General features: G+C 50.3%; 10 protein-coding genes across 10 annotated transcripts; 5 read left to right on the top strand and 5 right to left on the bottom strand.

The window, feature by feature from the left end:
* Window positions 1–369: 369 nt before the first annotated feature.
* On the top strand, window positions 370–2,596 carry BCR38DRAFT_429338 (uncharacterized protein). Its single transcript, XM_040859961.1, has 3 exons — window positions 370–924; window positions 1,061–1,666; window positions 1,739–2,596. Exons 1-3 carry the CDS (start codon window positions 646–648, stop codon window positions 2,246–2,248), a joined length of 1,395 nt encoding a protein of 464 aa, XP_040717102.1. The 5' UTR covers window positions 370–645; the 3' UTR covers window positions 2,249–2,596.
* A 911-nt stretch (window positions 2,597–3,507) lies between these two features.
* Window positions 3,508–4,844, top strand: BCR38DRAFT_429335 (short chain dehydrogenase reductase). The gene has a single exon (XM_040859960.1). The coding sequence runs from the start codon at window positions 3,739–3,741 to the stop codon at window positions 4,642–4,644; it is 906 nt and encodes a 301-aa protein (XP_040717101.1). The 5' UTR covers window positions 3,508–3,738; the 3' UTR covers window positions 4,645–4,844.
* Window positions 4,845–5,959: 1,115 nt separating this feature from the next.
* On the top strand, window positions 5,960–8,010 carry BCR38DRAFT_522981 (uncharacterized protein). Its single transcript, XM_040865248.1, has 4 exons — window positions 5,960–6,098; window positions 6,146–6,412; window positions 6,471–6,802; window positions 6,854–8,010. The coding sequence occupies exons 1-4, from the start codon at window positions 6,062–6,064 to the stop codon at window positions 7,907–7,909; spliced, it is 1,692 nt and encodes a 563-aa protein (XP_040717100.1). The 5' UTR covers window positions 5,960–6,061; the 3' UTR covers window positions 7,910–8,010.
* Window positions 8,011–8,131: 121 nt separating this feature from the next.
* BCR38DRAFT_429332 (uncharacterized protein) lies at window positions 8,132–9,013 on the bottom strand (the record flags this gene model as incomplete). Its single annotated transcript, XM_040859959.1, has 1 exon — window positions 8,132–9,013. A coding segment is annotated over exon 1 (835 nt), but the record flags the coding sequence as incomplete, so codon positions are not given.
* A 1,066-nt stretch (window positions 9,014–10,079) lies between these two features.
* On the bottom strand, window positions 10,080–11,009 carry BCR38DRAFT_483787 (uncharacterized protein; the record flags this gene model as incomplete). The annotated part of the gene is made up of 1 exon (XM_040863668.1): window positions 10,080–11,009. The coding sequence occupies one exon, from the start codon at window positions 11,007–11,009 to the stop codon at window positions 10,080–10,082; it is 930 nt and encodes a 309-aa protein (XP_040717098.1).
* An 839-nt stretch (window positions 11,010–11,848) lies between these two features.
* On the bottom strand, window positions 11,849–12,445 carry BCR38DRAFT_340299 (uncharacterized protein; the record flags this gene model as incomplete). Its single annotated transcript, XM_040855777.1, has 1 exon — window positions 11,849–12,445. One exon carries the CDS (start codon window positions 12,443–12,445, stop codon window positions 11,849–11,851), a length of 597 nt encoding a protein of 198 aa, XP_040717097.1.
* A 1,996-nt stretch (window positions 12,446–14,441) lies between these two features.
* BCR38DRAFT_456760 (para-nitrobenzyl esterase) lies at window positions 14,442–16,338 on the top strand (the record flags this gene model as incomplete). Its single annotated transcript, XM_040861956.1, has 2 exons — window positions 14,442–14,512; window positions 14,730–16,338. 2 exons carry the CDS (start codon window positions 14,442–14,444, stop codon window positions 16,336–16,338), a joined length of 1,680 nt encoding a protein of 559 aa, XP_040717096.1.
* A 428-nt stretch (window positions 16,339–16,766) lies between these two features.
* BCR38DRAFT_408100 (kinase-like domain-containing protein) lies at window positions 16,767–18,840 on the bottom strand (the record flags this gene model as incomplete). Its single annotated transcript, XM_040858232.1, has 2 exons — window positions 16,767–18,696; window positions 18,734–18,840. 2 exons carry the CDS (start codon window positions 18,838–18,840, stop codon window positions 16,767–16,769), a joined length of 2,037 nt encoding a protein of 678 aa, XP_040717095.1.
* Window positions 18,841–20,277: 1,437 nt separating this feature from the next.
* BCR38DRAFT_408099 (putative alpha amylase, catalytic domain subfamily) lies at window positions 20,278–22,272 on the bottom strand (the record flags this gene model as incomplete). Its single annotated transcript, XM_040858231.1, has 2 exons — window positions 20,278–21,834; window positions 21,925–22,272. The coding sequence occupies 2 exons, from the start codon at window positions 22,270–22,272 to the stop codon at window positions 20,278–20,280; spliced, it is 1,905 nt and encodes a 634-aa protein (XP_040717094.1).
* Window positions 22,273–23,157: 885 nt separating this feature from the next.
* On the top strand, window positions 23,158–24,230 carry BCR38DRAFT_511882 (uncharacterized protein). The gene has a single exon (XM_040865038.1). It carries the CDS (start codon window positions 23,241–23,243, stop codon window positions 24,183–24,185), a length of 945 nt encoding a protein of 314 aa, XP_040717093.1. The 5' UTR covers window positions 23,158–23,240; the 3' UTR covers window positions 24,186–24,230.
* The last annotated feature ends 911 nt before the right edge of the window (window positions 24,231–25,141 follow it).

The raw sequence follows: 25,141 nt of genomic DNA, 5'->3' as shown, positions 1-25,141 counted from the left end.
ACCCAGCCTGTCTGGGCCACTGCCTCGCCGGCAAGATGCAGGCAAACACGCAAGTGGCGCAAGATTTATGCATCGACAGACCTCCTGGTTTGTCGAGTCGAGAATCAATGTCACATTGGTGATTGATCGAGATCCCAAGAAAGCTGGCCGGTGTATGGACTTCGCCGTGTCAACAGCATCTTATAAAGAACAAGGGATTCATCATAAAAAAAATGAAACTCATGACACTTCTGAGAAAATTACAAGTTCGACACCTGGGCAGACTCCACTACCGATTTCGGTCATACGATGAAGGAAAGTGGGCTTACAAGGGTTCGGCTGCGCCATATGCACCTCGCCTTCAATGCAGTGGTTGAACTGAGATCGCATCGCAGCGCGTAGCCTGCAATTCGCAAATCTCTGCCCATTCTGCTGATTGGCACAGCGGAATGGCAGCAGTGCCCTGCGGTCCCGTCACATCCGGCGCTCCATACATTGGCTGGCACCTTGACGACTTTTTAGCCCGCTTGAATTCCGCTCCCATTCGATTGAGAAATCTGAAATTGTTCGGTGGTTTCGTTCCAGCGTCAACTTAAACACCTTCAAAGAATCACAGCAATTACACTCAACTATCTAGCGGCCAGTCTTGCACCAAATTCGGCAACAATGGACTTCCTCCGGCGAGTGTCACTCGACTCAGTTCGGTTGCCCAATGACGAGTGCGAAGGTGTTCCTTCCACACAAACATCAAGCTCGATCTGCATCTTCAGGGCAACTTCCACTTGGAAGGAGATTGATAAGGAGGCAGCCGACTTTCTTGACATTTTTGACTCCTTGAGGCTTGACTCAGCTCTTATAGCCTACGTTAAATCATCCAGGGCAGGATGGTATGCCCTGAGGCAAATGGAAAACGGTTTGTATAGTTTTCTCCTCAAAGACTACATGGTGAGCAAGCCTCTGAACCCCTTCCCTTTACTGTTCTTGCACTCGTTATGCTCCAGGGGCTGTAAAATCTGTGGAAAGCAGACTTCTCCTTTAACACACGATAAAAGGAAAATTTTTGATGCTGAGGTTTTGCCAGTACATGCTTGCATGGACTTTTGACCCAGACAGAATGGAGACGAGGGCAATTGTGTGTGAAAGGAGTGAATACATCTCTCGCTCCATTTTGAAAGGCGCAGGTGGTCAATTTGACCTACCTGGACTCTGCACGCTTCATCTTTACCATCCCTTGGCGTTGGCATGCATCGTTCTCGTCGACTTCGTCTCGTATTTTGACAAGCTATTGGTTCAGGAGGGCTACCAAGTGGGGGGAATCGAGGACATCACCCGCCATGGGTTCTGGGGGGTCGACGACGGGCAGGAACATGAGGTGCCCGAAGCGGAGTTGATTAAAGCATCGAGGAAGATTGCTAGGCTCATCGGTCTCTTCGCAAATATGTTCAAGAGCCTCGAGATCGCCCACGCAATCGCGGCAACACTGAAGGAACAGGACAAGTGGCGGGATCCCTTACACGTCAGCACTAAAGTACAGAGTGCCAAAGTCCACAGCGCCGAAGTGCAGGACTGGCGAGAAAAATGCGCAATCTCCCTCACCGAAGCCACCAGTATCCTTCATGGACGAATACGAGCTATGAAGCAATCTTGCCAGGTATTTGATGCAAGGGCAAAAGCTTTGTCAAGTGTGGTATGGAGTTCCAGACCAACTAAATTGCTCTTTTCGTGTTGTATTTGGAACACAGTCTGACGTTGTACCTAGATATCAACCCTGATGCGCCGCGAGGACACCCGTATCACAAATGAACTGACCAAGGCCAGTAACAAGCTGGCTGCGGCCGCAGCTCGTGACAGCAGCGACATGAAGGTGATTGCCATCATGACCATGGCATTCCTCCCGGCAACTTTTTTTGCTGCACTATTCGCGTTGCCATCTCTGGACTGGCAGTCCCCCGGAGTGATGGACAACAAATTCTGGGTCTATTGGGCCTGCACAGTACCCACTACTCTGGCTGTTTTCATTCTATGGGACGTGCTGCAGGCAAATAAGATAAAGATGTTATTTCAACGGTGGAGGAATCCAGAGGCCGTGGACAACGAAACCACTGCGGACCAGAAACATAAAGAGCCCCAGGGAATCCAGAAACAGGACGTAGAGATGGGCAGGGGGGTTAGGGACGAAAGAAATAGGGACTTGTTAGGCCTTGCGGCCGTGGATGGGGGGCTGAACTGTCAGGCCAGCACTTTTACCGTGAGTAACATGGCATTATAGGCTGCTGCTGTTGCAATACAAGGAAAGGAGGGCGTGGGACAGCCGGCACGGGAAATTGTGGACATCTTCATTAGCAGAGAGTTTCCTCTATTTCACTTCATACTGCTGCTGGAAAGGCTAGGCAGCATATGGCGCATTCACGTAAAATTTCTTCCCTTGTCTTCTTCTCCTACCCCTGGAACGTCTACAGCGAAGAGACATTTAAACTCATGTCTAATTTATGATATGTGTATATAAATATTGACACATGAATGGATAGCCACACGTATAACAAGAATCGCAGAGTTTAGGGTCTTAGATCCCAATATAGGGGTAACTCGAACGTTTATTCTTAGCCACAATGTAGACTGTTCCTTCCGCAACACGTACCAGGGGTTCTGATTAGTCAAATTGTATGACAATTTCCAGCTCCAACTATGAAGGATCAGCCACATACCATATGATACCAGCATCTCGAACCCCTGAAGTCAGGTCATAATCTGCATAGAAGTGCATGCGTGAATATTCGTTTACTCTATGTAACCCAAATTGGTAAGCAAAGAGGAGTTCAAATATAACGAAACCTGCTGATAAAGGATTGATTTCAAACCTTGACGATAGTGGCTCGGAAGCCCTAGTTGCAATGTGGCGACCACACTAGCCTAGTGCCTGATTGATGTTGGACCTTCAAGGCTAGTACACAAGACTGCCAGGCTTGGAGGGATATATGGCCACGCACCGTACGTTATGGGCCAATATGACCACCACCCATCGAACCACACAAGTCCTGCCTGTGGGACAGGCATCGTGCATTCCTGTCTATATAAGGCACTTATGGCCGCTGTTCACTTCTTTCAGGACTCTCCGGAGATCATGACATCTTCAATACAAAACTATTTGCCCACAATCCAATAGTTGGTCATAAACGTAAGGGATTCCGAGTTGGGGCACGCTATATGAGGGAAGCACCCTGCCATACATCCAAGTCATCATGTAATTGTCTGCAACACCGATAGACCTAGCTAGATAGCGGCTATTGATATGGCTAGTCTCTCTATAGTCTTGTTAAGCATCGACGCTTCACCCTTGGTGGCACAGTTGGTACATGTATTTCTCCGATTTTGTCTGACAAGTCGCCAACTGGAGCATAAAATTTCTGGTGCCTGGTTTCCAAGGCACTTTTTCCCACTACTCTCTCTATAGTCTGCGAGTCTCGTAAGCGGATAATTAGACGACAAGTCGGAGAGTTTCCAGGCCACATGTATCCACTAAGAGCGGGTAGCTAGACGACAAGTTGGGGAATTCTCGTGATCTCGGCATATCCATGTCCGCCACTCCCTTACTTCGGCGATTGTTAAGCACAGTCACCTTGCGATTATCAAGTGGTACCAAACATATAATATGAAAATCCACGAAGCTTTTGAAGAACCACTCAGGCCTAAGATCAATCAACTTCCAAGGATTAACTCACTCGAAGAATCGTCACCCATCACCAACCACCATCTGTCATCATGTCGATTAACCTAGAAGACTCCCTCGCAACCAGCTGGCCCACCGTCCGGGCCTTCACGCCGTCCTCTCACTCCGATACATATAACTTCATCTCATTGGCCCACACCGACTTGACAGGTAAATCCGTCCTAATCACCGGCGCATCTCGAGGCATCGGGAAAGGCATAGCCCTAAGCTTCGCCAGAGCAGGCGCTTCCCGCATCGCCATCGTCGCCAGATCCGGCCTCCAAGTCGCAAAAGCCGAAGTCATCGCCGCCGCCAAAGCCGCTGGCAGAGCGGAACCACAGGTCCTCTGTTTTGCTCTCGACGTCACATCCGAGGCCGCCGTTACTTCTGACGCGAAAACGGTCGCTGCTGAATTTGACGGCTCCCTCGACGTGCTCATCAACAACGCGGGCGTCAGTGAGGGAATGACACCATTCGTCGAAACTGAGCCCAAGAAATTCTTGGAAACGTGGGAGGTCAACAGAAAGGCCGTGTATCTCATTACTCATCCCCTGCTGCCGCTGATTCTCAAGTCTTCCACGCGTACTATTCTCAACGTTTCGAGTTCGGCGGCGCACCATGTCTTTCCAATGCTGAACGCATACCAAGTCACGAAGTTCGCCCTAGTGAGATTCACGGAGATTCTGAAGTTCGAGCTCCAGGACCAGGGCCTGGTGGCGATTTCTGTGCATCCGGGGGATGTTCTGACCGACTTAACAGCCAAGGCGGCGGACAAATTTCCAGGCCTCTTTGTGGATACTACTGAGTTAGCGGGGGATACTATGGTGTGGTTGGTTCGGGAGAAGAGAGATTGGTTGGGCGGAAGGTTTATTAGTGTCACTTGGGATATGGAGGAGTTGGAGCGGAAGAAGGTTGAGGTTGTTAAGGGGAATTTGTTGAAGTTCAGAATGACTTTGTGACGCTGGTTCCAAGCATAGAGGCTTTGCAGTGTAGCGGATGTTTTTCAGGTTGACTTTGTCGTGTTCCTATTTCAACTCATATACGGTGGCTGGCTGTTTGGCACGTTGATGCAGATTTATGTTGGCACACCACTATGGTTATTTATACAGCATGTAGACATCCTGTTGATACAAGTAAATGACAAGTAAAGTGAATCTCATTGTCCTTTACCCTTATATACATTTTGCGAAATGGGAGCAATTGTACGCAGATTGAGGTGTTGAGGGTTTCATATCGCCGGAAATGCCACATGATAGTGACGTCCAAGTTTCCAATAGATTATATGGTAACTGTCAAAAGTCTGGCGTACACTCGCTCCACTTCGGCGACCCCCAACATTCAACACCTAGTTGTTAACTCAATTACACACCCATTCGTACCCAAGTTTGATAATAACATATGCTTCTTGTTCCCATACTTCGCCTTTTCAATGATATGTGTAATAAACACGTACGCGAAGTTGCCCACCCACATGGTTAGGCATCGGGTCGATCAGTCTATTAATAAGGGCCTTATATATGCTCGACTGGCGACTAATCAGGACAATGGGCAAGCTAATCGATGACCTAAATACCATAGAGTTGCAGCCACTCTTTAGTAGCATTAGATGTATATATTTTAGTGTCATCTTACTGAGAAAAGTTGCTAGGAGTTTATACTGTTATTAGGACTTCCTCTAGATCCTATATTACGACGAGGACGAAAAGCCCTTACGCTTAGCAAGTAAATTCCGCCCTATGATAAAGATCCTAGATTATGTAGAGATAGCAGGGTGATCTACGTAGTTGACCATCTTCCAATCAAAGCGCTTGTAGAGAATTTGCCAGACCCAGCCAATGCTAGAATGAAGAGAATTTGGCACCGTATACTCGTCGCTGAAAATATCCTAGTAATGTAGGTTCTATTAGTCTCTAAAATCGCGTCGCTATACCTCCCTGCCCTTCCGGAAACGTTACTACGCAGTAAATGAACATACGTTTCTGGGGGTTAACTAACTACTTTATAGCAACTTCTGGTGCCTGGTATTGCATGTAACCACTGACAGCGAGTTGGTGTAGGTGAGTGGGAAATTGAGTTGGACGCGTGCGCCAGGCTTTTTGACAGTGATTATATTCTTCTTACGTCGCCAACACCTTGACTAGAGGCAAATTTGACAGGGTAGAATATCATTAGTCCGACGTTGTATTACCATCTGTGTTGAGCCACCATCCTTTGCTGCGCCCCTCTTGAGTTACAAGCGTGCTGTCACCCCGCACAGCTACCCAGCAAGAGAATCGGAAACTCAGCCCGAAAGATTGGCGAACAACTTCGCATCATTTCTTTGTGTCTTCTCGGCACCATGGTTTAAGCTTTACTAAGGGCAACGAACGACCGACCATGCCAGTTTTCAGGAGCAAGCAATTAGATATTGACTGTAGGTAGCTGATATTCCCGTTTTGGAGTAGTAACTCACAGGTCAAGTGCCACAGGATGTGACAATCTGGGAGTGGCTTTTTGGTGACAACTCTCGACACTCGCCGCTCAACAAGTTTGTCGAGCAAGACCTGGCCGGTTATGTCGATGCTTTCAGCAAGGAACGGGTCAATTGGAGAGAGGTCAAGGAAGCAGCTATTGCTCTCTCCACGGCCCTAACGAGGAAGTATGGCTTAAAGCCGGGCGAGACTTTTTCGATTTTCAGCAGGAATACGATATGGTACCCGGTTGCTCTCTTCGCTGCCATACGCGTTGGTATGCTTTAGACCTTTTTGCCAGGTATACAGTGGGCTCTACTTACAGGACTGTCCAGGCAGCGTCGTATCCGGTGCTTCACCCGCTTACAACGTCGAGGAAATGACCCATGCCCTTCGAACGGCAAAGACAAAGTTCCTCGCAACGCATCCGACATCAATACAAGTCGCCGTGAAAGCTGCTCAGAATGTTGGTATCCCGCAACGGAACATATTTTTGCTGGAAGGAGAGCTAGACGGCTACACCACGATCCAGGACTTGATCAAGATGGGCCAGAGTTATGGCGAGAAGGGTCAAGTTCCGCACTTCAGCATCCCAGTGGCAAAGAAGAACAAAGACGTGTGCGCTTTTCTGAGCTTCTCATCCGGCACGACGGGATTGCCAAAAGCTGTAAGTATCCTCTGGCAGCTTCATACAATTGCTCATGCTCATCATCTACAGGCTCTCATATCACACCAGAACGCCATTGCGCAATCCCTACAGAAGCAACTCATCACGCCCAAAGACCATAAGAAGGTCCTCGGCGTTCTACCTTTCTTCCACATCACCGGCCTCATTCAGATCCTGCATCTCCCTATCATCCTCAACGCCGAAGTCATCACGATCCCTGCTTTCACATTGGATACTATGCTATCAGCGGTGGTCGAGTATCAGATTGGAGAACTCCTCATCGTCCCGCCGATTCTTATTCGCATGGTCCATGACTCGACAGTAGATACATACGACTTGAGCTGTGTCAAGCGCTTCACCACGGGGGCAGCTCCTATTTCCGATGAGATCATCCAACTGCTGAGAACAAAGTTTCCAGCGACTGGATTCAAGCAGCTTTACGGCATGACCGAATCTTGCGGGTGTATCACGGCACATCCACCAGAGGCCTATAGCTACGACTATGCTCGTACCGTGGGCTCCCTTGTCCCCAGTACGGAAGTCAAGCTGATTATGGAGGATGGATCCGAAGCTGGGGTGGGCGAGCCCGGTGAGATTTTGGCTCGGGGGCCACAGATTGTCATGGGGTACTTGGACAATGATCAGGCGACTCGGGAAACGTTCGATCAGGATGGCTTCGTGCATACAGGCGATCAGGGGTTCATTAACCACGAAGGCTTCATCACCATCACGGACCGTATCAAGGAGATGATCAAAGTGAAGGGCATAGGGGTTGCACCTGCGGAATTGGAGGATCTACTGCTGGGTCATGGCAAGATTGAAGATTGCGCGGTTCTTGGTATTCCGGATCACTGGGCTGGGGAACGTCCAAAGGCGTATGTCGTGCTCCAGAAGGGGTACGTTCCTGATGAGAGGACGGGGCTGGAAATTATTAGGTATGTGGAGGAGAAGAAGGTGAGGCATAAGTGGATCAAAGAGGTTGAGTTCATTGACGAGATTCCAAAGAGTGTCAGTGGGAAGATCTTAAGACGTGTTTTGAGGGATCGCGTAAAGCATGGAGGAAAGGAGGGGTTTGGTAATGTGCGGGCGTCGAAGGCAAAGTTGTAAGGCTGGCTGGCTACATTGGCCTGGGAGTTCCTCGTTAGCATCGAACAGCATCTTCCAATACATTTATAGCTGGTCCCCCCACTTCTTTCCCACGGGCACCCATATTTGTAGTAACAGTTTTGTTGCGAATACTGTACAAGTATTAACTGCATTTTCCATCGAACTGAGCATTGTATCCCAATGGTTGCAACGTATTCTTATTCATCATTTTTATACTGCCGGGGCCAGATATTCATAGCGGTCTTCAGCCCCCCAGTCACCGGCAATCCAGCATGCACAGTTCTGCTGTCCGCGGTCCCATTGGACAGGAAGTTTACCCAGAATAACGAGTTCCCAACCACAGGTTTGAAAGCAAGTCCTCCATCCTCATGTTCCCACCACAACCTGCCCTCCGCTCTCCCCCACTTCTGGGACGTAGCCGGCCGGACATGCGGAAACCATGTCTCTCCCCCCGTGCAATTATCCTGCAAAATGACGAAGAAACTCGCGATACGGTTGAACGAACGAGGTGAGCCGTCAAATGCTCGCTGTGGAATCCGCAACCAGTCGTGGTGGAGGTTGTACTCCTGGCCAGCTGTGTACCGCACTAGTTGCGGGACTCCCATTTCGTCTGCACTCGGGTCTAGCATGGTGCCTAGGAAGCCCTGCGCGCGGCCGAGCACACAAGAAACGGCGGCATCGTCGGAAGGGAGTGGGGCACTCAAGGAACTGCGGTAGGGGTTCCTGATTAATTGTCCGTTTTGGTATATTTCGGATGGGATGAAGCGGTTTTCGCCCAACTCCAGAAGTCCCTCGATGTCTTGAGGGTTGACGAAGTTTTGGATGTAGATGAGTAAAGGGTCGATGGATATGATTTCGGTGGTGTAGTGCTGTGGTAGACACTTGAACCCTGCTGTTGTCGGGAATGACAGGAAGTTGAAGGTCGAGAGTGCGGTTTGTAGTATGATGATTATGTCACCGAGGTTGAGTAGAACTGTGACACACAGAGCGAAGCATCCCGTCACCAGCGCAATAGAGTTAAGTGCATCTTTGTATTTTTGTCTTTGGGGTTTCTTGACCTTTGCCATGGTCAGCACGTCTCACAGGTATTGTGAAGGAAACGTGATTAGAAGGAAGACAAACTTCCAAGGCCATGATTGTAGAGCCAAGGGTGTGGCAACTTTAAATAATTGTGTTATGCACGCAACGATCAGCAAGGTGATCACGCCACAGCATAAAATGCCCTCAAGTTTATCATGATTGTCCATAAAGGTTCGCCCCTTGCTGGGCAGAGTCAATACGGCAGTCATTCGCTCTATCCAACACGTACATACATAGAGCAGTTATGGAAGGACCAGATAGTGGCCTCTCCATCTACGTAATGTAATTAATACGTTAATTTAGACATAGAGGGATTCTTCTACGATACACGCCATAGTCGATCATGAAAATCATGTGATTCATTAGTGGAAGGCAGTGACTCAAATAGCCGGCTCGGCTGAAGTGAAATTGATACATCTTAGGGACAACCATTGTCTTTCCTTCGCGCTAGACCAATGTAGGCAAAATTATGAATATGCTGGTTTCGTGGAGAAAGTCCCGTCGCATGTCACCCTGGGGAACAGATTAGAGCAAACATAGGCACTCCATCCTCTACGTTTGGTTCTTTAGACATGTAGGGGGTTACAACTTGATTCGTATTGCTATGATTCTAAAATGAGACGTATTTTGTAGAGTAGGAGTTTATATGATGAAAGAAAATTAATGCGTATAGTAGATAATATAGGCTTTGGCATGTCCTAGGATGACTGACGTTGCAACTACAGGGATCAGCCGCCTGCTCACCGCCACATCACTTGTGGGCTTCTATATAACCCGATGGTTTGAAAATATATCTCAGGTTCTGAATTATGCTAAGGATCTATAGATGGTCTCTCATTGTTAGTGAGTCGAAATTGGGGCTTTTAACCCTAGCAAGCTTCAAAGCCTTCTTTTTGGCAGCATATCAGTCCCCCGAACTGTCGAAAGCCGAAACAGGCTTCAAGTGCATCATGAAGCTCTTAGAGCCAACATGAACCATCTGAGGAACCTTCCTCGAAATTAGTGTAAACTTCTAACTATTAGCCTCAAGAGAGTACAAGCGCAACCCCAAGTTCGTGCATTACTAGCTTTGGGCTAGTCTCAGACGATATCAAGCAGAGGGGTCTACACCCCAGAAGACCCGAACTTTATGCCAATGCAGTTTCTCCTCGTCCGTGAAATCAACTCCAGGAATTTCTTCTCCACGCTGTGCCTTCCCGATATACTTGTACGCGTTGGACGCCTGGTGTCTGTAGGAGCAGAAGCGAACCTCCAAACGGGTGGTGGTATCGGTGCGGTACATCTCGACGAACTCATCAAGGTCATACGCAAACGTCTTCTGAAAGAAGCGCTCGAGATAGTCCTGCTGGACAATTTGGCTCGGGCCGGAGACTTGCAAGACACGGGAGTGTTGGCTCGCGGGCTGCTCGGGCGCTTTGAATTTGTTCATCGTGACCACTGGGATGTATCCATTGACGGAAAACTCGCCACGGTTGACGAGGTCGATGAACTTCTCAGCCGCCGCGCGAGTCCAGAACACCAGCTTTGCAGCAGAGGTATCATACTGCCCGGATGGAGGCGAGACACTGGACGCGTGGATTTTGCCAACATTGCGGATGGCTTGCAAGAGCTCTCGGGGAGTACAAGTTGGGGGCAAATTGACAAGGTATAAGGCCGTGCTCTCGTCGACGGGGATGTCAGCTCCCCAGTTCTCAGGATTATTAGAGTTACCCCTATAATTCGGGCTATTCGGTCCCGTGATATATTCGTATGTAGATCCAGTGGAGACGAGATGGTTCGGCGTCAGTGAAGAATCTAGACCGGTGGGGCTGGCTTTGTGGTCTGGCATTCTATGCAAGAAGCCAGGGCGAGAGTTGGCATCGTTATTGAAGATGGGCTGACGTGAGGGGGCGTGAACGGTGGTTGCGCCCTGATCTGAGGTTTTCGTGGGTAACGCAGCAGCACGGTTTAGTCGGCTATACGGCCATCGTGAATCAGAATTGATTCTGTCTCCCCTACGGCCTTGGCTGTTGGATTCCATGGCTGGAGGTTTTATGTGGGTTGGTAGGGAGTGAAAGGTGGATTGGGAAGGGTATATGAACAACATTGTTTTCGATATGGAAGACCGAGGATTTATTTTGGAAAGGTGCAAGAATAGTGGTCGATGGTCAGTGTTGGCTTCGGTTAACTGAAAATACCGACGGTGTGTTTTGGAAGTGAAGTTTTGGAAGTGAAGGTTGAGGAATCAAAAAGCGGCGGTTCTAGCCCAAGTTGGTTTGGGGCTGGTTGTATGTAGAAATTGGAATCCAGCTCGAGAACATCAAGTACTCTAAATAAAAAGATGTTGGGTCCTAGAATCAATGGTGTGCAGCGTGAATATAAGTGATCCTGCACGGTGGGTATCTAGGTGAATAATAACAGAATAGGCAACAAAGCAACCGTGGTACCAACAGCGGAGTGCCAGTATTATAGAGTATCATGCAAAATACTTAGCTTAACTACTATCCATTGAAAATAGGTATCATACACCATTTAATTAATAAGGCGGTTAGAAAGGTGTTGTAATTAACCTTCAATCGTGGTCATATACCTTCTCTGGAGTTGGCCTAACGCGTATAAATATTTCCTGCACATGCCAACCATTCTGGTGGTTATACCAGCCTCTATTGTAACTACTAGCATAGGACAATCGCTGATATTTGGGTGAAGAAACAAAATGTAAATTACACAAGGCACATTTCTTTTCCTCCTCACAATTCATATGCGCTGTCGACTTAGAGAGCTTCTACTGCAACTCTTCCTGATATACTCGTCTACTTATACTCAACACCCCCAAATGCCGCGTTTCTCTTTTTACTAACTTATCCAACAACCTCTTTTTCATTCCCCAAGCCCTACAATATCCTTTATCGCCAACAATATCTCCCCTGCTGCATCTTCAGGCTTCCGTGTCGTCGCGTCAATGCTTAACCCCGGTACATCAGCAAACCGAAACAACTCCATATCCCGAATAATTCCTTTCAGAATATCCACGTCCATCAACTTCCCCTTCCCGCCCTTGCCCCTCTCCTCACTGCCCAATCTCCTCCAGTTCTCCTCCTCCAAACAAGTAATATAAACCGGCAAAAAGGCCCTTCCGCTCTGCCTCGCCGCGGCTTCAAACTCGGCCGCTACCCCTGGCCCCACTGGTCCAACGACCTGCGAGTCAGTGAAGACGATGATTTTGTTCTGCATTTGAGGAGCGAGCACGTAGTTTTCGAGGGCGGCTTGACGTATCCTGCGCCGCTCGGCGTAGTATGCTTCTCCTGCTGAGCGGGGGATGGTAACAGGGTCTATGAGTTGGTGGTTGTCAATTAGGAGGGCGCGGCTGGAGCCTAGGAGGGTGCAGAGGTGGGTGGCGATGGTTAGCTTCCCGACGCCAGGGTAGCCGTTGATGTAGACTAGACAGCCTGGAGCTTCGTGTTTGAGAGGGTCCATAGTGAATTGGTTTGTTTGATGGTGGAAATTGGGTAATATAGAAGGCGAAAGTATGCAGTAAGCAGGCAAGTGAGTTGCTAACGGCATAGATTGGCTAAGTGCTTAAGTCAACTTCTATTGAGCGACTGGCCGACAGTGCCTACATTTCCCCTCGCATTGTGACTCTTACCGATTCTGGCTTCAAGTTATCTGCTCGGTAATATGAGTCCGATCTAGACAGTTCTTTAATATATTTTGGACCGGCGGGACATTCCGTGCTTACCCGATGCCTCGGTATGATACACAACAGCGTGAACGTGACGATGTGATGAATCCCGAAAATGGAAGATGAAAGTGACCATCAGCTGTTTTCCCAATCAAATGAGAAAAGACCCTTATATATTCTCAAATAGCCCTGGATTTCCAGGCGATGTTTGCTACATACGATACCGAAGCGCCCAATAAGGTGCGATTGAAGGCTGACACTACGCTACAGACAGGCAGGATGATTACATGTGATTGTGTGCTTATTAAGGCTTGTATTGCAGAATCCGTGGCATGAGGCCATGGTGAGGTACACATGAGATACTTTAGTGCCTTTGCCCCTCCAGCTGTACGCTCTAAATCATTCTTTTGATTGTATTGCCTTACCATCACTGTTAATCAATGCTTCATTGTTGCTGCTAGTAAAGTTGCATACTAAGCACCTCGAATCTTCCATGTGAGTGATGAATATTGTGGTTTGGGGTTTCTATCAGTTAGGACTAGTTGCACCTGATCTTCAGGTTCATATGGTGTCCTTGTTTATACAAGGAATTTCCCTGTCAAAATCGGAACATTTCCAATACCGTAAGACCAGTGCGTTTTGGGGGTTAGCAAAAAAACAATCATTTTCCGCGATATATTTACGTAGAATGTAGTTTAACCCTATGAAAATACCCATGCTTGCTAAACACCCGTCGTCACTGAATAGACAGGTTATATAGTGTCCCGTGTGGATACTAAATATGTTCATTCTCATCATATCACCATACCTATGGTTACAGCAGATGACTGCACCCAGGATCCCGCTCTTCGTCTAACAGACTCATTCATTGTGATATTCACGGTCTGTATGATTCAATATCGATGTCTCATTTCAGCCGCAATAATAACGTACAACCCCACGTTTCCGGCCACCTAATCTGCCAACTACAACAACCTTCGGCACAACAGATTATCATCGGTATTGGCTATTATTATACAATGCCTCGATATTCAGAAAATTCGATTCAAGGCGCTCTCAACGATATCAATCAAGGGATATCCCAGCGCCAGGCTTCCCTCCGATGGGGCGTTCCACGCTCTACCCTATAACTTCGTTACGCCCCAAACCACGTAAGAAGGTACGATTAGGGCCTCATGAACGATTTGGTAACATTGTACAGATTAAGGAAGCGATGGATCGAGCCCTTGAAGTAGAACGGCAACGAGACCAGGTACAACGTCGGAATCAGGTAATACTGGACCCAGCTAAGGCGTCAGAATCTATCAGATCTATACCTCAGGAAGCCCTAGAGCACAGCTTTCTATTAGAGCTGATTGTACCTGAATAGCTATAATAGTATGTTGAATACACTGTTTCCAATACCTTCAATTGGATTGCAATATGTGGCCGGAAAGGTGGGGTTGTACGTTACTAATTACCTCATTCACCGTTTCCTATCTCGCACACAGAAGAATACCCAGCACGGAAGCCGGAAAACAGGGATCGGCTCTGGACGCGCTGTGCTAAAGGCCAGTAGAGCGGGGATGATGTGCTTATCATTACTCAGCTGGGGATCAGGCCGGACAGCGGAGCTCCTACGTAGAACGGGGCAAAGCGGATGCACGAGGGGAGCATGCCTGCCGATGCTGAATCGTATCCCGCAAGCTCCACCTCATGCTATATGAGCTGCGTGACGCTGCAATTTCTATCAAGCATGCCATTGAACACCGGAGTTTGTAAAAGAAAAGGCGGGTCCTGCCAAGCAACGCCATGGCTTCCATTACAGAAAAGATCACGGATCATGGAATTGGACCGGTAGTCTCAAGGACCTGTGGGTTGAGGTATTTACCTCTAGTGTTGTTGATATTCTGGGCGCCCTATCAGTTTGGGGACATAAAGCACTGCGGATGGACCGACAATGGAAATGTGTGTGCTCTCCTACTCGCTTTCAAGGTGATCAGCGAACGCAGCAGATCTAGGACTGACCATGAAGCCTGCCAAGCCCCTGAGCGCCTTGCTCGCAGCATGGCAGATTCCCTCCTCGACTGCCCTGTATAGCAACAACAAGACTGTTGCCCTTGAGGGATATGGCCAGTTCTCAGGCACCGTCATCAACAGCACCTTCACCGGCCATGCACTCCCAGCCCCAGTCGACGCATGGCTCGGCATGGATTTCTCCACGCAGCCCGTGGGAGAGAACCGATTCCAGCCCGTCACTTGGCCAGCACCCTTCAACGGCACCAAGGCGGCCACTGCGTACGGAAAGTCGTGCATCCAAGACCCCTCCTTCACCAGCCTCGACAAACAAGACGAGTCCTGTCTCAACTTCAATGTCTTCCGCACCCAAGGCGTGCCCCTAGACCAGAAACTGCCCGTGTTGGTCTGGATTTACGGCGGTGCCTTCTACTCTGGAAGCTACCATAGTTTCGACGGGGCCGCGTTCGCGGCGTCGTCGAAGATGCCCATCACGGTGGTGAATTTCCACTACCGCGTCAACTCGCTCGGATTTCTGCCCTCGCCCCTTTTCGAAGAGGAGGGGTTGTTGAATCTGGGTCTTACGGACCAGCATCTCTTCCTCCAGTTCGTGCAGAAGCATATTGAGGCTTTTGGGGGCGATCCGGACCAAGTGACGATTGGTGGCCGGTCAGCTGGAGGTCACTCAACAGGAATCCATTATTTCCATAACTACGCTGAGGATGCGGGCAAGCCCCTGTTTGCCCGCGCCATCCACCAATCCGGGTCCGTCACCGCCAGGGCGTTCCCGAACGCGACATATCCGCTGTACCAACGCCAATTCGCGGAGTACATGTCGTACCTCGGCTGCAACGGCACAGCCGACAACGCTGCAGCCATGGCCTGTCTCCGCGCGGCGGATATCAACGACATCCGGAATATCAGCACGTCCCTGTACTACAAGTACACCACGGCCATGACTTGGCCCTTCCAACCCACCCTCGGGGGCCCCCTCCTCGAGAAACCCGGCTCGCAATCCGGCTACGACGGGACCTTTTTCCACGTTCCCACCATCACGTCCACCGTGACGGACGAGGGCAAGTACTACCTCCCCGGCACACTCGAAACCAACTCGGACTTCCTCGACTACATGTCCAACTGCTCCCCCCAACTAAACACGACCGACCTCTCCCTCCTTGACTCCCTGTATCCCGACCCGGCCACCGACTCCGCCAGCCCCTTTGCCCACTCTCCCAACAGCACGCAGTACAACCGCCTGGTGGCCGCCTGGAGCGACTACGCTTACATCTGCCCTGGCCAAGAAACCGCGTACCGTGCTTCTACCGCGGGGGTCCCGACGTGGAAACTCCGGTTCAACACAAACAGTTCGTGGCCGGCGTGGCAGGGGATCCCGCACACGTCGGACACGAAGTACACGTGGGACGAGCCGACGACGCAGTACCCGGAGGTGGGACACGTGTACCACGCGTACCTGGCTAGTTTTGTGGTTTCGGGCGATCCGAATACGTACCGGTATTCTGGGAGTCCCGAGTGGCCTAATTATGTGCCCACGTCGTATGGGCTGGAGGCGGAGGCGCCGTTGCAGTTGGTGGTGCAGCCGGGTAATGGGACGGTGGTGGAGAGAGATGCTCTGAGAAGGGAGGCGTGCTTGTATTGGAGGGATCCGGAGAGGGCGCCGAGGTTGAATAAATAGATGTCCTAGGGTGTTGAACGTGTAACTCGTAACGCGTAATCCAAAAGTTTAGAAGCCGTGATGAGCCAGACTTGGTGATTTAGGCATGTAAGGGCACAAGGAGCCAACATGCTCCCAGTCACCGAGAAAACCTGTGAGCGATAGTTCTGCAATGGGTTCCAATGCTTTTGCCGCCGAAGGACAATAACACGAGTCTATCCATGATGTCTGGGTATAATACAGCGTTTCCTCACATTCAATCATGTAAACCCCACGGGCTGGAACCTGTTTCCAGCCTGGGGGTCGTCTTCTTCTCATCTTCTCATCGTTAACCACAAGCCAGACCTTGGCGGGAGCCTCCCCCCTTTCAAGTCGCAAAATCGATGACTTCGCAGAGCAGGTTGTGGGCCAAGCGGTCTGCTTTCTTGCCGTATCACAGCATGAACGCTTTATTCATGCCCCTCTTCCTCATCCAAGGGCTCTACTCTGACCAGGATCTCCTCTAGTAGCCCTTCCAAAAATGTGCCCACGTCCTTACCCATGCCTACAGGCTCGCTCTTATCAAGTCGGTCGATCTCTTTGCAGATATTGGCAAGCTTGTAAACATGCTTGCGAATCTTGTCGTGAGCTGCCTCAGCCCTTTGCCGTTGTGGTGTCACAACCTGGTCATTGCGGTAGATCTGCTGTAGTCTAATCTGCCGTCGCTTCAAGGCTTCTTCCAATGCTGGGAAGATGACGTCATTCAGTGCGTCAAGCTCACCATTCGGGTTGGCTGGGGCTGGCGAAGGGAAGGATTCGGGCGCCGCTGGCAGCTGTTTAGGCTGGGCCTTAGATGCGAACGCCTGGGGTGACTGAGGCGCAGATTGCTGATTTGTAACCCTCTGTAAAGCAGGGGCCGGCGGTGGGACACCCCGGTACGGAGGAATCTCAGGCAAGTTGAACGATCCGACCCTACTAGATGGGACTCGTTGCTGATGGTGCTGCTGTTGTGCTTGCGATTGAGCAGTCCTGGGGGTAAGGGATGGCTGTGGGCTCCTAAACTGAGGTTGCGGTGGTGGAGCAATGTTGAGGTGGGTTAAGTCACGCTGCAGCTGCTCCTGCAAGGCCCTGTCATAATCCGGGGAACCCATGGGTGGTGGCACGGGGTGCACTTGCTTTGACAAAGGCCGCGGGGTGCTCTGCTGATCTTGGTACTGCTGCTTCTGCGGTGACGTGGGCAGAGGCACCTTTGTCGGGGACGAAGGCGTGACCCCCGGGACAGGCTTTCGCTGTGGCGAGCTTTGGCGCGAGTTCCCCAAATTTGCCGGCTTCAAAGTGCTAGAAACAGACGAAGTCGCAAAGTCTTGCACCTTGGTTGGCGAGTTCATGCGGGGCTTCTCGCCATAGTCGCTCTCCAGAGGCCGCGATGCCCGAGTGTTTCTCGCGGAATCATCCATTTGGTTGAGACCAGGACGATTAACCACGCCTCCACGGTCTCCCACCAGCCGCACAGTGCCAAAGTCCCACATATCTTCATTCACTGGCTGTCTTTCCCGTACATCCTCGCCGCCGTCAAGCAAATCATCGTCGTCCATTTTGTGCGTAGCCCTCCAGCGGCTGTGGCGCTCGATCAGCTCAGTCAAATAAGTCGTCTTTTTGGCTCTCCGGATAAAGGGATGCTTCAGCAAGTCTTTCGCAGAGGGTCTCTCCTTCGGATCTCTTTGCAGGCAAAGCTCGACGAAGTCCTTGAATGCCTTGGTGAAGTTACCCTCTAGCCTCGGCGGGGGGTTCTTCGGGATGAGAAATAGCACCTTCATGGGATGAATATCAGCGTATGGTGGCTCCCCGTTGGCAAGCTCGAGCGCGGTGATGCCCAAGGACCAAATATCTGCTTTGTGGTCGTAGCCAGACTGCTTAATGACCTCTGGCGCCATCCAGAATGGCGTACCGACGAAGGTGTTCTTCTTGGTCATGGTTGCGGACAACTGTCCGGAGACTCCAAAGTCAGCCAGCTTGACCTGCCCGTTGGATCCCAACAAAACATTGGCAGCCTTGACGTCTCGGTGTAGTTTCTTGTCCGTGTGCAAATATTCCAGGCCCAAGAGCAGCTCCCGTATGATGATGGCGATGTAGTCCTCCCCAATCATGCCCGGCTTCATCAAGTCGGCACAGCTCCCACCGGAGCAGAACTCCATGACAATCCATAACTCGGCGCCTTTGGCATACGATCCGTAATACTTGGTAACATAGGGCGATTGCAGCTCGGAGAGGATAGCTATCTCTTGTATGATGTCCTCGACCTCGTCTTCGGCGCTCTCAATGTCGATGATCTTAATGGCCACAGCCTGGCCGCTCCTCTTCTCGACACTTGCGCCAGCGTCAGTATAGACTCGGGCGAGACTGATGCATGCTCAACATCAAGCCAGTATACACATACCCTTTGTACACCTTGCCAAAGCTGCCACCTCCGATGCAAAACTCTTTTGTGTACAGAAACTCTGGGTCCAAGGACTCGTTGCTGTCGTCGTAGTCTCGGTCCGCCATGTCGTCTTCGTCGTCGTATCCTCGTCAACCGTGATACCGCCACTCGGAAATCGTGCGTTCGCAGCTCCAATGCTGCCTATCCGTGGGCAGGGCAAGGGCAATGGCGGTAGCAGAAGGCAAGGTAGTTTGCCGGATGAATGGCAAGACCCAAACACAGCGAACCAGTTTGCGCTGGAAAGAGGGTATTGCCCTGGCGACAGCTTCCTGAATGCGATCTTGCTATTCCTCTGTCGCTAGAACTCAACTCACGGCCCCCGCGGTGGAGGAAATGACATCAAATTCGGTAGCGGGGGAGGAACGGTTTGGGACCCGCTGGCTGGGTGTTGAGCACTGACGGCTCCCAGGAAGGTTCGCCTCGTGAACTTTGGGGCGGTGAAGCATCAGTCAACCTGCCCAAAAGAAACAACCAGATTCCCGACTACGAGAGAATACGGGTCGCAAAGTCAACAACGAAAGCAAGGCAGTGGGTAGCCCATGCGTCCACACGAACGAATGGGATACGGCACCCCAGAAAGGCAAGCGCATAAGCGGTTTGTTGTCATGTGTGAGCTGAAAGAGCAACGCTGTCGTGGGGTCAGACGAACAAATGCGAATGATTGGCTGGAATGCCCAATTGACTTGATACCATCGACTGAGAAACCGCGGGCGGGCGGCATTTTTACGCGCCGTCTTGACCGTGTCGCGTCGGTCAACCCAGTGGCCAATGGCGCTACGAAACCCCTAGCAGCCTAGGAGATGAATCCACCGTTTCACCGGCGTGTGGGTTCCATCAGCGCCAATGGATTGGACATGTCAGATCTCCAAATTCTATAGTGCGGCAGCCAAAAGCTTCTTGCGCAAAGCCACATTCTGACCTCATCATTTCCGGGAACTGTGGTAAGTTTGCGCCAGCCCACACTACTGGTCAACGTCTTCCAGAACTCTGACATGGTATTCATTTCCCCATCAGGGCGTTGAGACTGAAGGGCTACCGTCAGATTGTCACTTGGCCGTAAAGGCGATGAGACGTCCATCAGCTTCCTAGAGCTGTCAAAGCTGCATGTACATGGATCTAACTAGACAACACTCCACCAAATTATCTGATCCAGTCTGTGTCACGTTGTGGTTGACTCATATGGGCGCTTCGTCAGAAACTTCACGACTTGGATAGTGCTGCCGAGCTCCTTGGTTCGTTCACCGTTGACCCAGCTCATCTGTCGCGCTTCTGCCGACTCTTGTCTTGCAGATTGAAGCTTTCACACAGCCATGTCCAACTCCCAGTCTCACAGGACTTGTTCGGAAGCATTGCGCGCTGCTCTGGGTCATGGCTGTGCTCACCATCGACGGATACATGAAAATCAAGTTATCGTATATTCTCAACTGGTCTTCTCTCTAGCCAGACGTGTTTTATTCCAACAACAGCTTGGCCCTTCACTGGCGCTCTCCCGAACAACTATCTCAGTATGTATATATCTTGGCTTCCCATTCCATCAACGGCTCCCTGCCAACCCACTCTCTGGGCACCGCCCTCCCCTGCGTGATCTCCCTCCAGTCATCACGTTCCCTGTCCGGCCAATTCGGAACATAGTACTCCTGACCGGGCGTGCTCTCGCCCGAGAAGTTCGCAACGACGACAACGGGCGCGTGTCCCTGGGCCCCTCTCTTCCACGCCATGATCTTGCCCCCGCGGCTTGAGTCCACGTGGATGAACTCCGTATCGACATCACCAAGAGCCAGAGTTTTCTTGCGGAATTTTACCAGATTCGCGACGTCCTCAAACACATCGCTTCTCCACGGCTCTGACTTGCGGCTGTAGTTAACTGGATCAACCTGCTTCTCTTGGATCGGCAGGTCATGCTCGTCGCAGAACTCCTCTCCCGCGAATATCATGGGAATACCCACTGCCGTCAGTAAGCACGCAAACGCAAGCTTGGCGCGCTTCTCCTTATCCCAGATCTGGTTGTTCTCGAGGAAATTGCACAAGCGCTCCTTCCGGATCCCCTCGACATCGTGGAAGGTGATGTAATTGATCGCCTGGGCGCCATCAGTGAAAGGCACACTGGCATTAAGTGTGCAGTCGATCATTTTTCGAATTGTCCATTCAAAGTTGTCGCCACGAGCTGACTTGCCAAGGATGGCGGCGCGGACCCGCACCTGGAAGGGGTCGTTCCAAAGAGCGTTGAGATAGCCGCTGGAGATCATCTCGACGGGCATGCTGAATTCTTCGCCAACGACAAGGAACCTGCTGGTATCTGGGTACGCGTATCGGCTGTTGAACAAGGACCAGCTTTTCTCTTTGTAGGAACGCACGAAGTCCCAGTTTCCGACGTTGTTGACTGAGTCGAGTCGCAGACCATCCACACCAAAGTCTGTCATCCAGCGTGTGAGATGGGCTTGGTGGAATGCCCATGATGGGTGAACATCTCTCTTCTGTCCGGTCTCTGGATCGTACGTTTTTGTTGTCTTGAGATATCTCCAGCTCTGACCACCATAGGCATCTCTCAAGACACCACTTGTATGCGATTGGTAGGCATCTGGGTTGTCTTTCTCGTCGTCCGGCCGGAGGTGATACTGGTCGAAATCAATGTAGCCATACGGATCGTGGCCAAACGCCATAACGACATCAGTGAAGAACCGGATGCCCTTCTCATGGAGGAGATCCACCAGACCAACCAGCTGAGACGACGACCCAAGATCCGTATCAACGGCAAAGTAGTGGGCACTGGCATACCCCCATTCGTCCCTCGTCTTCGTATCAGCGAGGGGAAGCAGCTCCAAGGCGTTTATGCCCAGGTCCAACAGAATAGCGCCCGTATTCACGGTTTCCACGGATCTGAACATATCGCCTACGGCTTTGGGATCAAACAAGGCCCGCACGTCGGCAAGTGTTCCCACGTCGACCTTGGGTCCTCGCTCATCAGTGCCCTCTTTCGCCCACGAGGCTGGGAGCTCATATATAACTAAGTAATTATTGGCAGCTGTCCTCTCGATATCGGCCTGGCGCGCCTTCCAAGGCTAGATGCCGTCCACGTCGCAAGGCCACAGATGTCCGTCCCGAAACTTAATGACCGAAGCAGGCTGTCGCCAGTTATCACTGCCCCATACAAGCCCCTTTCGGTAGTCGACCGTGTGCGCAAATGGATCTGTGACGTGCATCTTGCCCCTTTTGTCGGGCGAGGTATCTTCCACTTCGAACCAGTAGTGGTACACTGCTCCATCTGAAAGACTCAAACGTGCAGAGCTCGGGGCTAGCTGCCAAAGATCGGTAGTATCTGGCGCCTGAGATAGTGGTTCATGCACCACTTGCGTGAAGGTCTGGGTAGCGGCATCGTATGTCCCTAAAACGAGTTGAGGCGGATCACTTGAAAGCTCGAGGCCTGGCATCCACAGAAGGAAATGGTCCTTGCACCTGTCGAGGAGGTCGAGTCCGTACATTGTTTCGGAAGAGGCCATTCTGATATAGGGTTCGATCACTTCGAGCTGGCGCGAATGTGTAAAACTGCAGACAGGAGGATGTGGACTTTGAGGGCTTTACGGTACTTAAGTATTTTCCGTTCCAAGGTTAGACGTGGTCTAAAAAGCAGCCGTGGCAAAGGTTGAAGGCATGGGACCAGGCGAGGTACGATACCAATATGCACCTTCCCTTGAGCTCTAGGGGCGGAGTAAGCCTGCAGGCGCCACACATCTCCTTCGGAGGTTGCGATCCGGCAAAGAGTATATTCAAGGTTACGTAATTTGAGGTGAGACGGATCGGCCGTGGCCAAATGAACAAGGTATTGAAAGACTTCATTACGTTAACGTCGTATCCAGCGCCCTGTCGACAGAACGGCCCAGGTTCCAGACCAATACTGATCGAACCGGTAGGGTTGCAGTGCATAGCTGCAACATTATTACTCTTCGTATTGTTCGGCTGCCAGACCCTAAAGCTTGCCAGCACAGCTGGTGGCTTGGGGGGTGCAGTATTGTATGGTCGAAAACTTGAAATGCTCGAAGTCAGAGAAGGTGGTTAGCTGAAGATGGATACAGGAGTGGCTGATGGCTACAGTACAGATCGCTGCAAAGCCATATACATGATATATGATGTATATGCGTGGATTTTATTTCAAAGCTTTAAAGAGGCTGCGATTAGAGTATTCCCACCAGTCGGGATGGTGCCGAAGAAGGAAGGGCCCAGGAAATACTAAACTCCATATTGCTTGATCCATGGCTACAATGAATCTAAATTTTTGACCTCCAGATATTTCCACAAGCCTTTCTCCGTTGATTTTGGATTTTTCCAAAGGACATTTAAGCACAACTTCTCCTTCTGTAATTTTACATCATGGCCTACATAGTTTTCATAGATTCAATTATATTGCCATACAGTAATCCGATATGCTACACGAGCCTTTCCCACTGCGCCCCTTAAAACTATCGAGACAATGGAGCAAACGCAGCAGTCAAATCCAGGGGAGTCCACTCAAATGGGACCAACCCAGACAGCTTCTTCTACCAATGCCGTAAACAAGGATTTACCGGCAGACCACACTACGAGCAACGCAACAACGGCATCCCCGCAACCGAAACCGAACCCCAGCAAGTGGAAGAGATTCCTCCTCCGACGCGGCTGGCCAGTAGTCGATGACCCTAGACCCATGCCAACAAGCACCCTGGAGATCGAGGGATCGAAAGTCGAGCAAGTACGCAACATCTTCGGTCTCGCAAAACCCGTGGACACCGGCCTGCTGCCAGTTCCGAAGCCTCCCCCAGGAGTCGCACCTATCCCTTACAACGACTTCTGCATTCAAGCCACCTACAACTACCACCGACACAGGCTCCATGGATTATACGCCGGTGCCTACAAGCAACTCCTCCGGTACGAGCAGGCCGACATTCAGAAGTTCAAAGACAATGTTGCCCTTGTCCTATGGGATAACCCAGCTTTGAACGGGCCGCCGCAGGTCAACCACGAGACGGCGCTCTGCCCCAATGTCCAAAACGGAGTGTTTGACATGCCAAATGTGAAGAACAAAGCACCTCGATCCTACTTGGAAGCGATCACTGTAGTGCCGGGCTCTGAGAAATTGGTGCAGCATGTGCCAGTAGACGTTAACTCGTCAAAGTGCGGCGTGTGCTGGCAATGCCAGCTCGAAGCGTTGAAAGCCTACCACCAGGAGGAGCGGAAGCTTCTGTACGCTACACACTGCCAAGACATCAGGCAGGTGTATGAAAGATGTCTGAAGTCGATTGGGAGGAAGGAGAAGTTTATCTGGTGGTTGCCGTGTGAGGACTATGAGTTTAACGGCGATAAGAAGAAGGCGAAGGAGGCAGCTAAGAAAAAAAACAAGGAAGAGAAAGAGCAGAAGAGATTGAAGGCGGGCAAGTAGAGCATTCATAATCTCTGATATGCTGTATGTTAGTAGATTTACCGGACAGATTAGACCGAGTTTGATGGAGTAGAGAGACATCAAATTCATATATGCTCTCTTTTGGAAATAGAGAATGATCTATATATATATATATATAGTTATCTCGCGGGACATATCTGAACATCGGTTTCACACTGATTAATGTCTTGTAACGCTGCATCATCGCGTACTAAATTAAATAAGCCTTGCCCAGTATTTACGGTGTGTCTTCGAATAATGCAATGAAAATACTGTGGTGGTGTGGGAGATGAGACAAAAAGAAAGGTTTCCAAAGTTTTCAACCCTGAACGTATACCATAGCCAGCAAAATGACGCATGTGATTCCCCCAAAGTCACACTCGTTAACGAGCCCATGGAGAATTATCAAACACTACCGAGAAACCCCTTGCGTCTCTTCAGGTTTTCTCCACTTCGACCCTTCTTCATCCTTGTTCGCCGCTGCATTATCTCCCTAGATCTGTGAATAAGCGTCGTCAGCGCGCGAAGCCATCTCGGGAACAATAACTGAACCACGTAGATACATGTCGGAAACTGTCGATCAAGACCCCGGCTTCAAGTTATTGGTGATTTGCATAGGAAGCAGATCTTCAGAAACGAATAAACCGAAAAAGTATCATGTGTCTTCATTTCAAAGAGTGGGTGGCGCCAGAAGTAAGCACAAACCCAACATCAGCGGCAGGCAACAGCCTTGGCGTGTTAAATAGTTGATTATAACAGTCATTTATGGTCTCATCTGAATTCTTTACCAAGAGCTGAAATTTACCTCAGTACAATTGAGAAGCAATTATACGCTCCAGAGCTACGATTTCAATATTATTAAACTCCCCTTATATGGGCGGATTGATATGCCCATAGACTACTTACCGGTTTTACAGTTTGAAGCTCGTTAGACAGAATCTAGATCATATGTCCAT

This window comes from Pseudomassariella vexata, assembly GCF_002105095.1.
Source record: "Pseudomassariella vexata strain CBS 129021 chromosome Unknown BCR38scaffold_5, whole genome shotgun sequence".
NCBI lineage: Eukaryota > Fungi > Ascomycota > Sordariomycetes > Amphisphaeriales > Pseudomassariaceae > Pseudomassariella > Pseudomassariella vexata.
The sequence above is the reverse complement of the archived record's forward strand: the minus strand, read 5'-3'. Positions and strand labels throughout refer to the sequence as shown.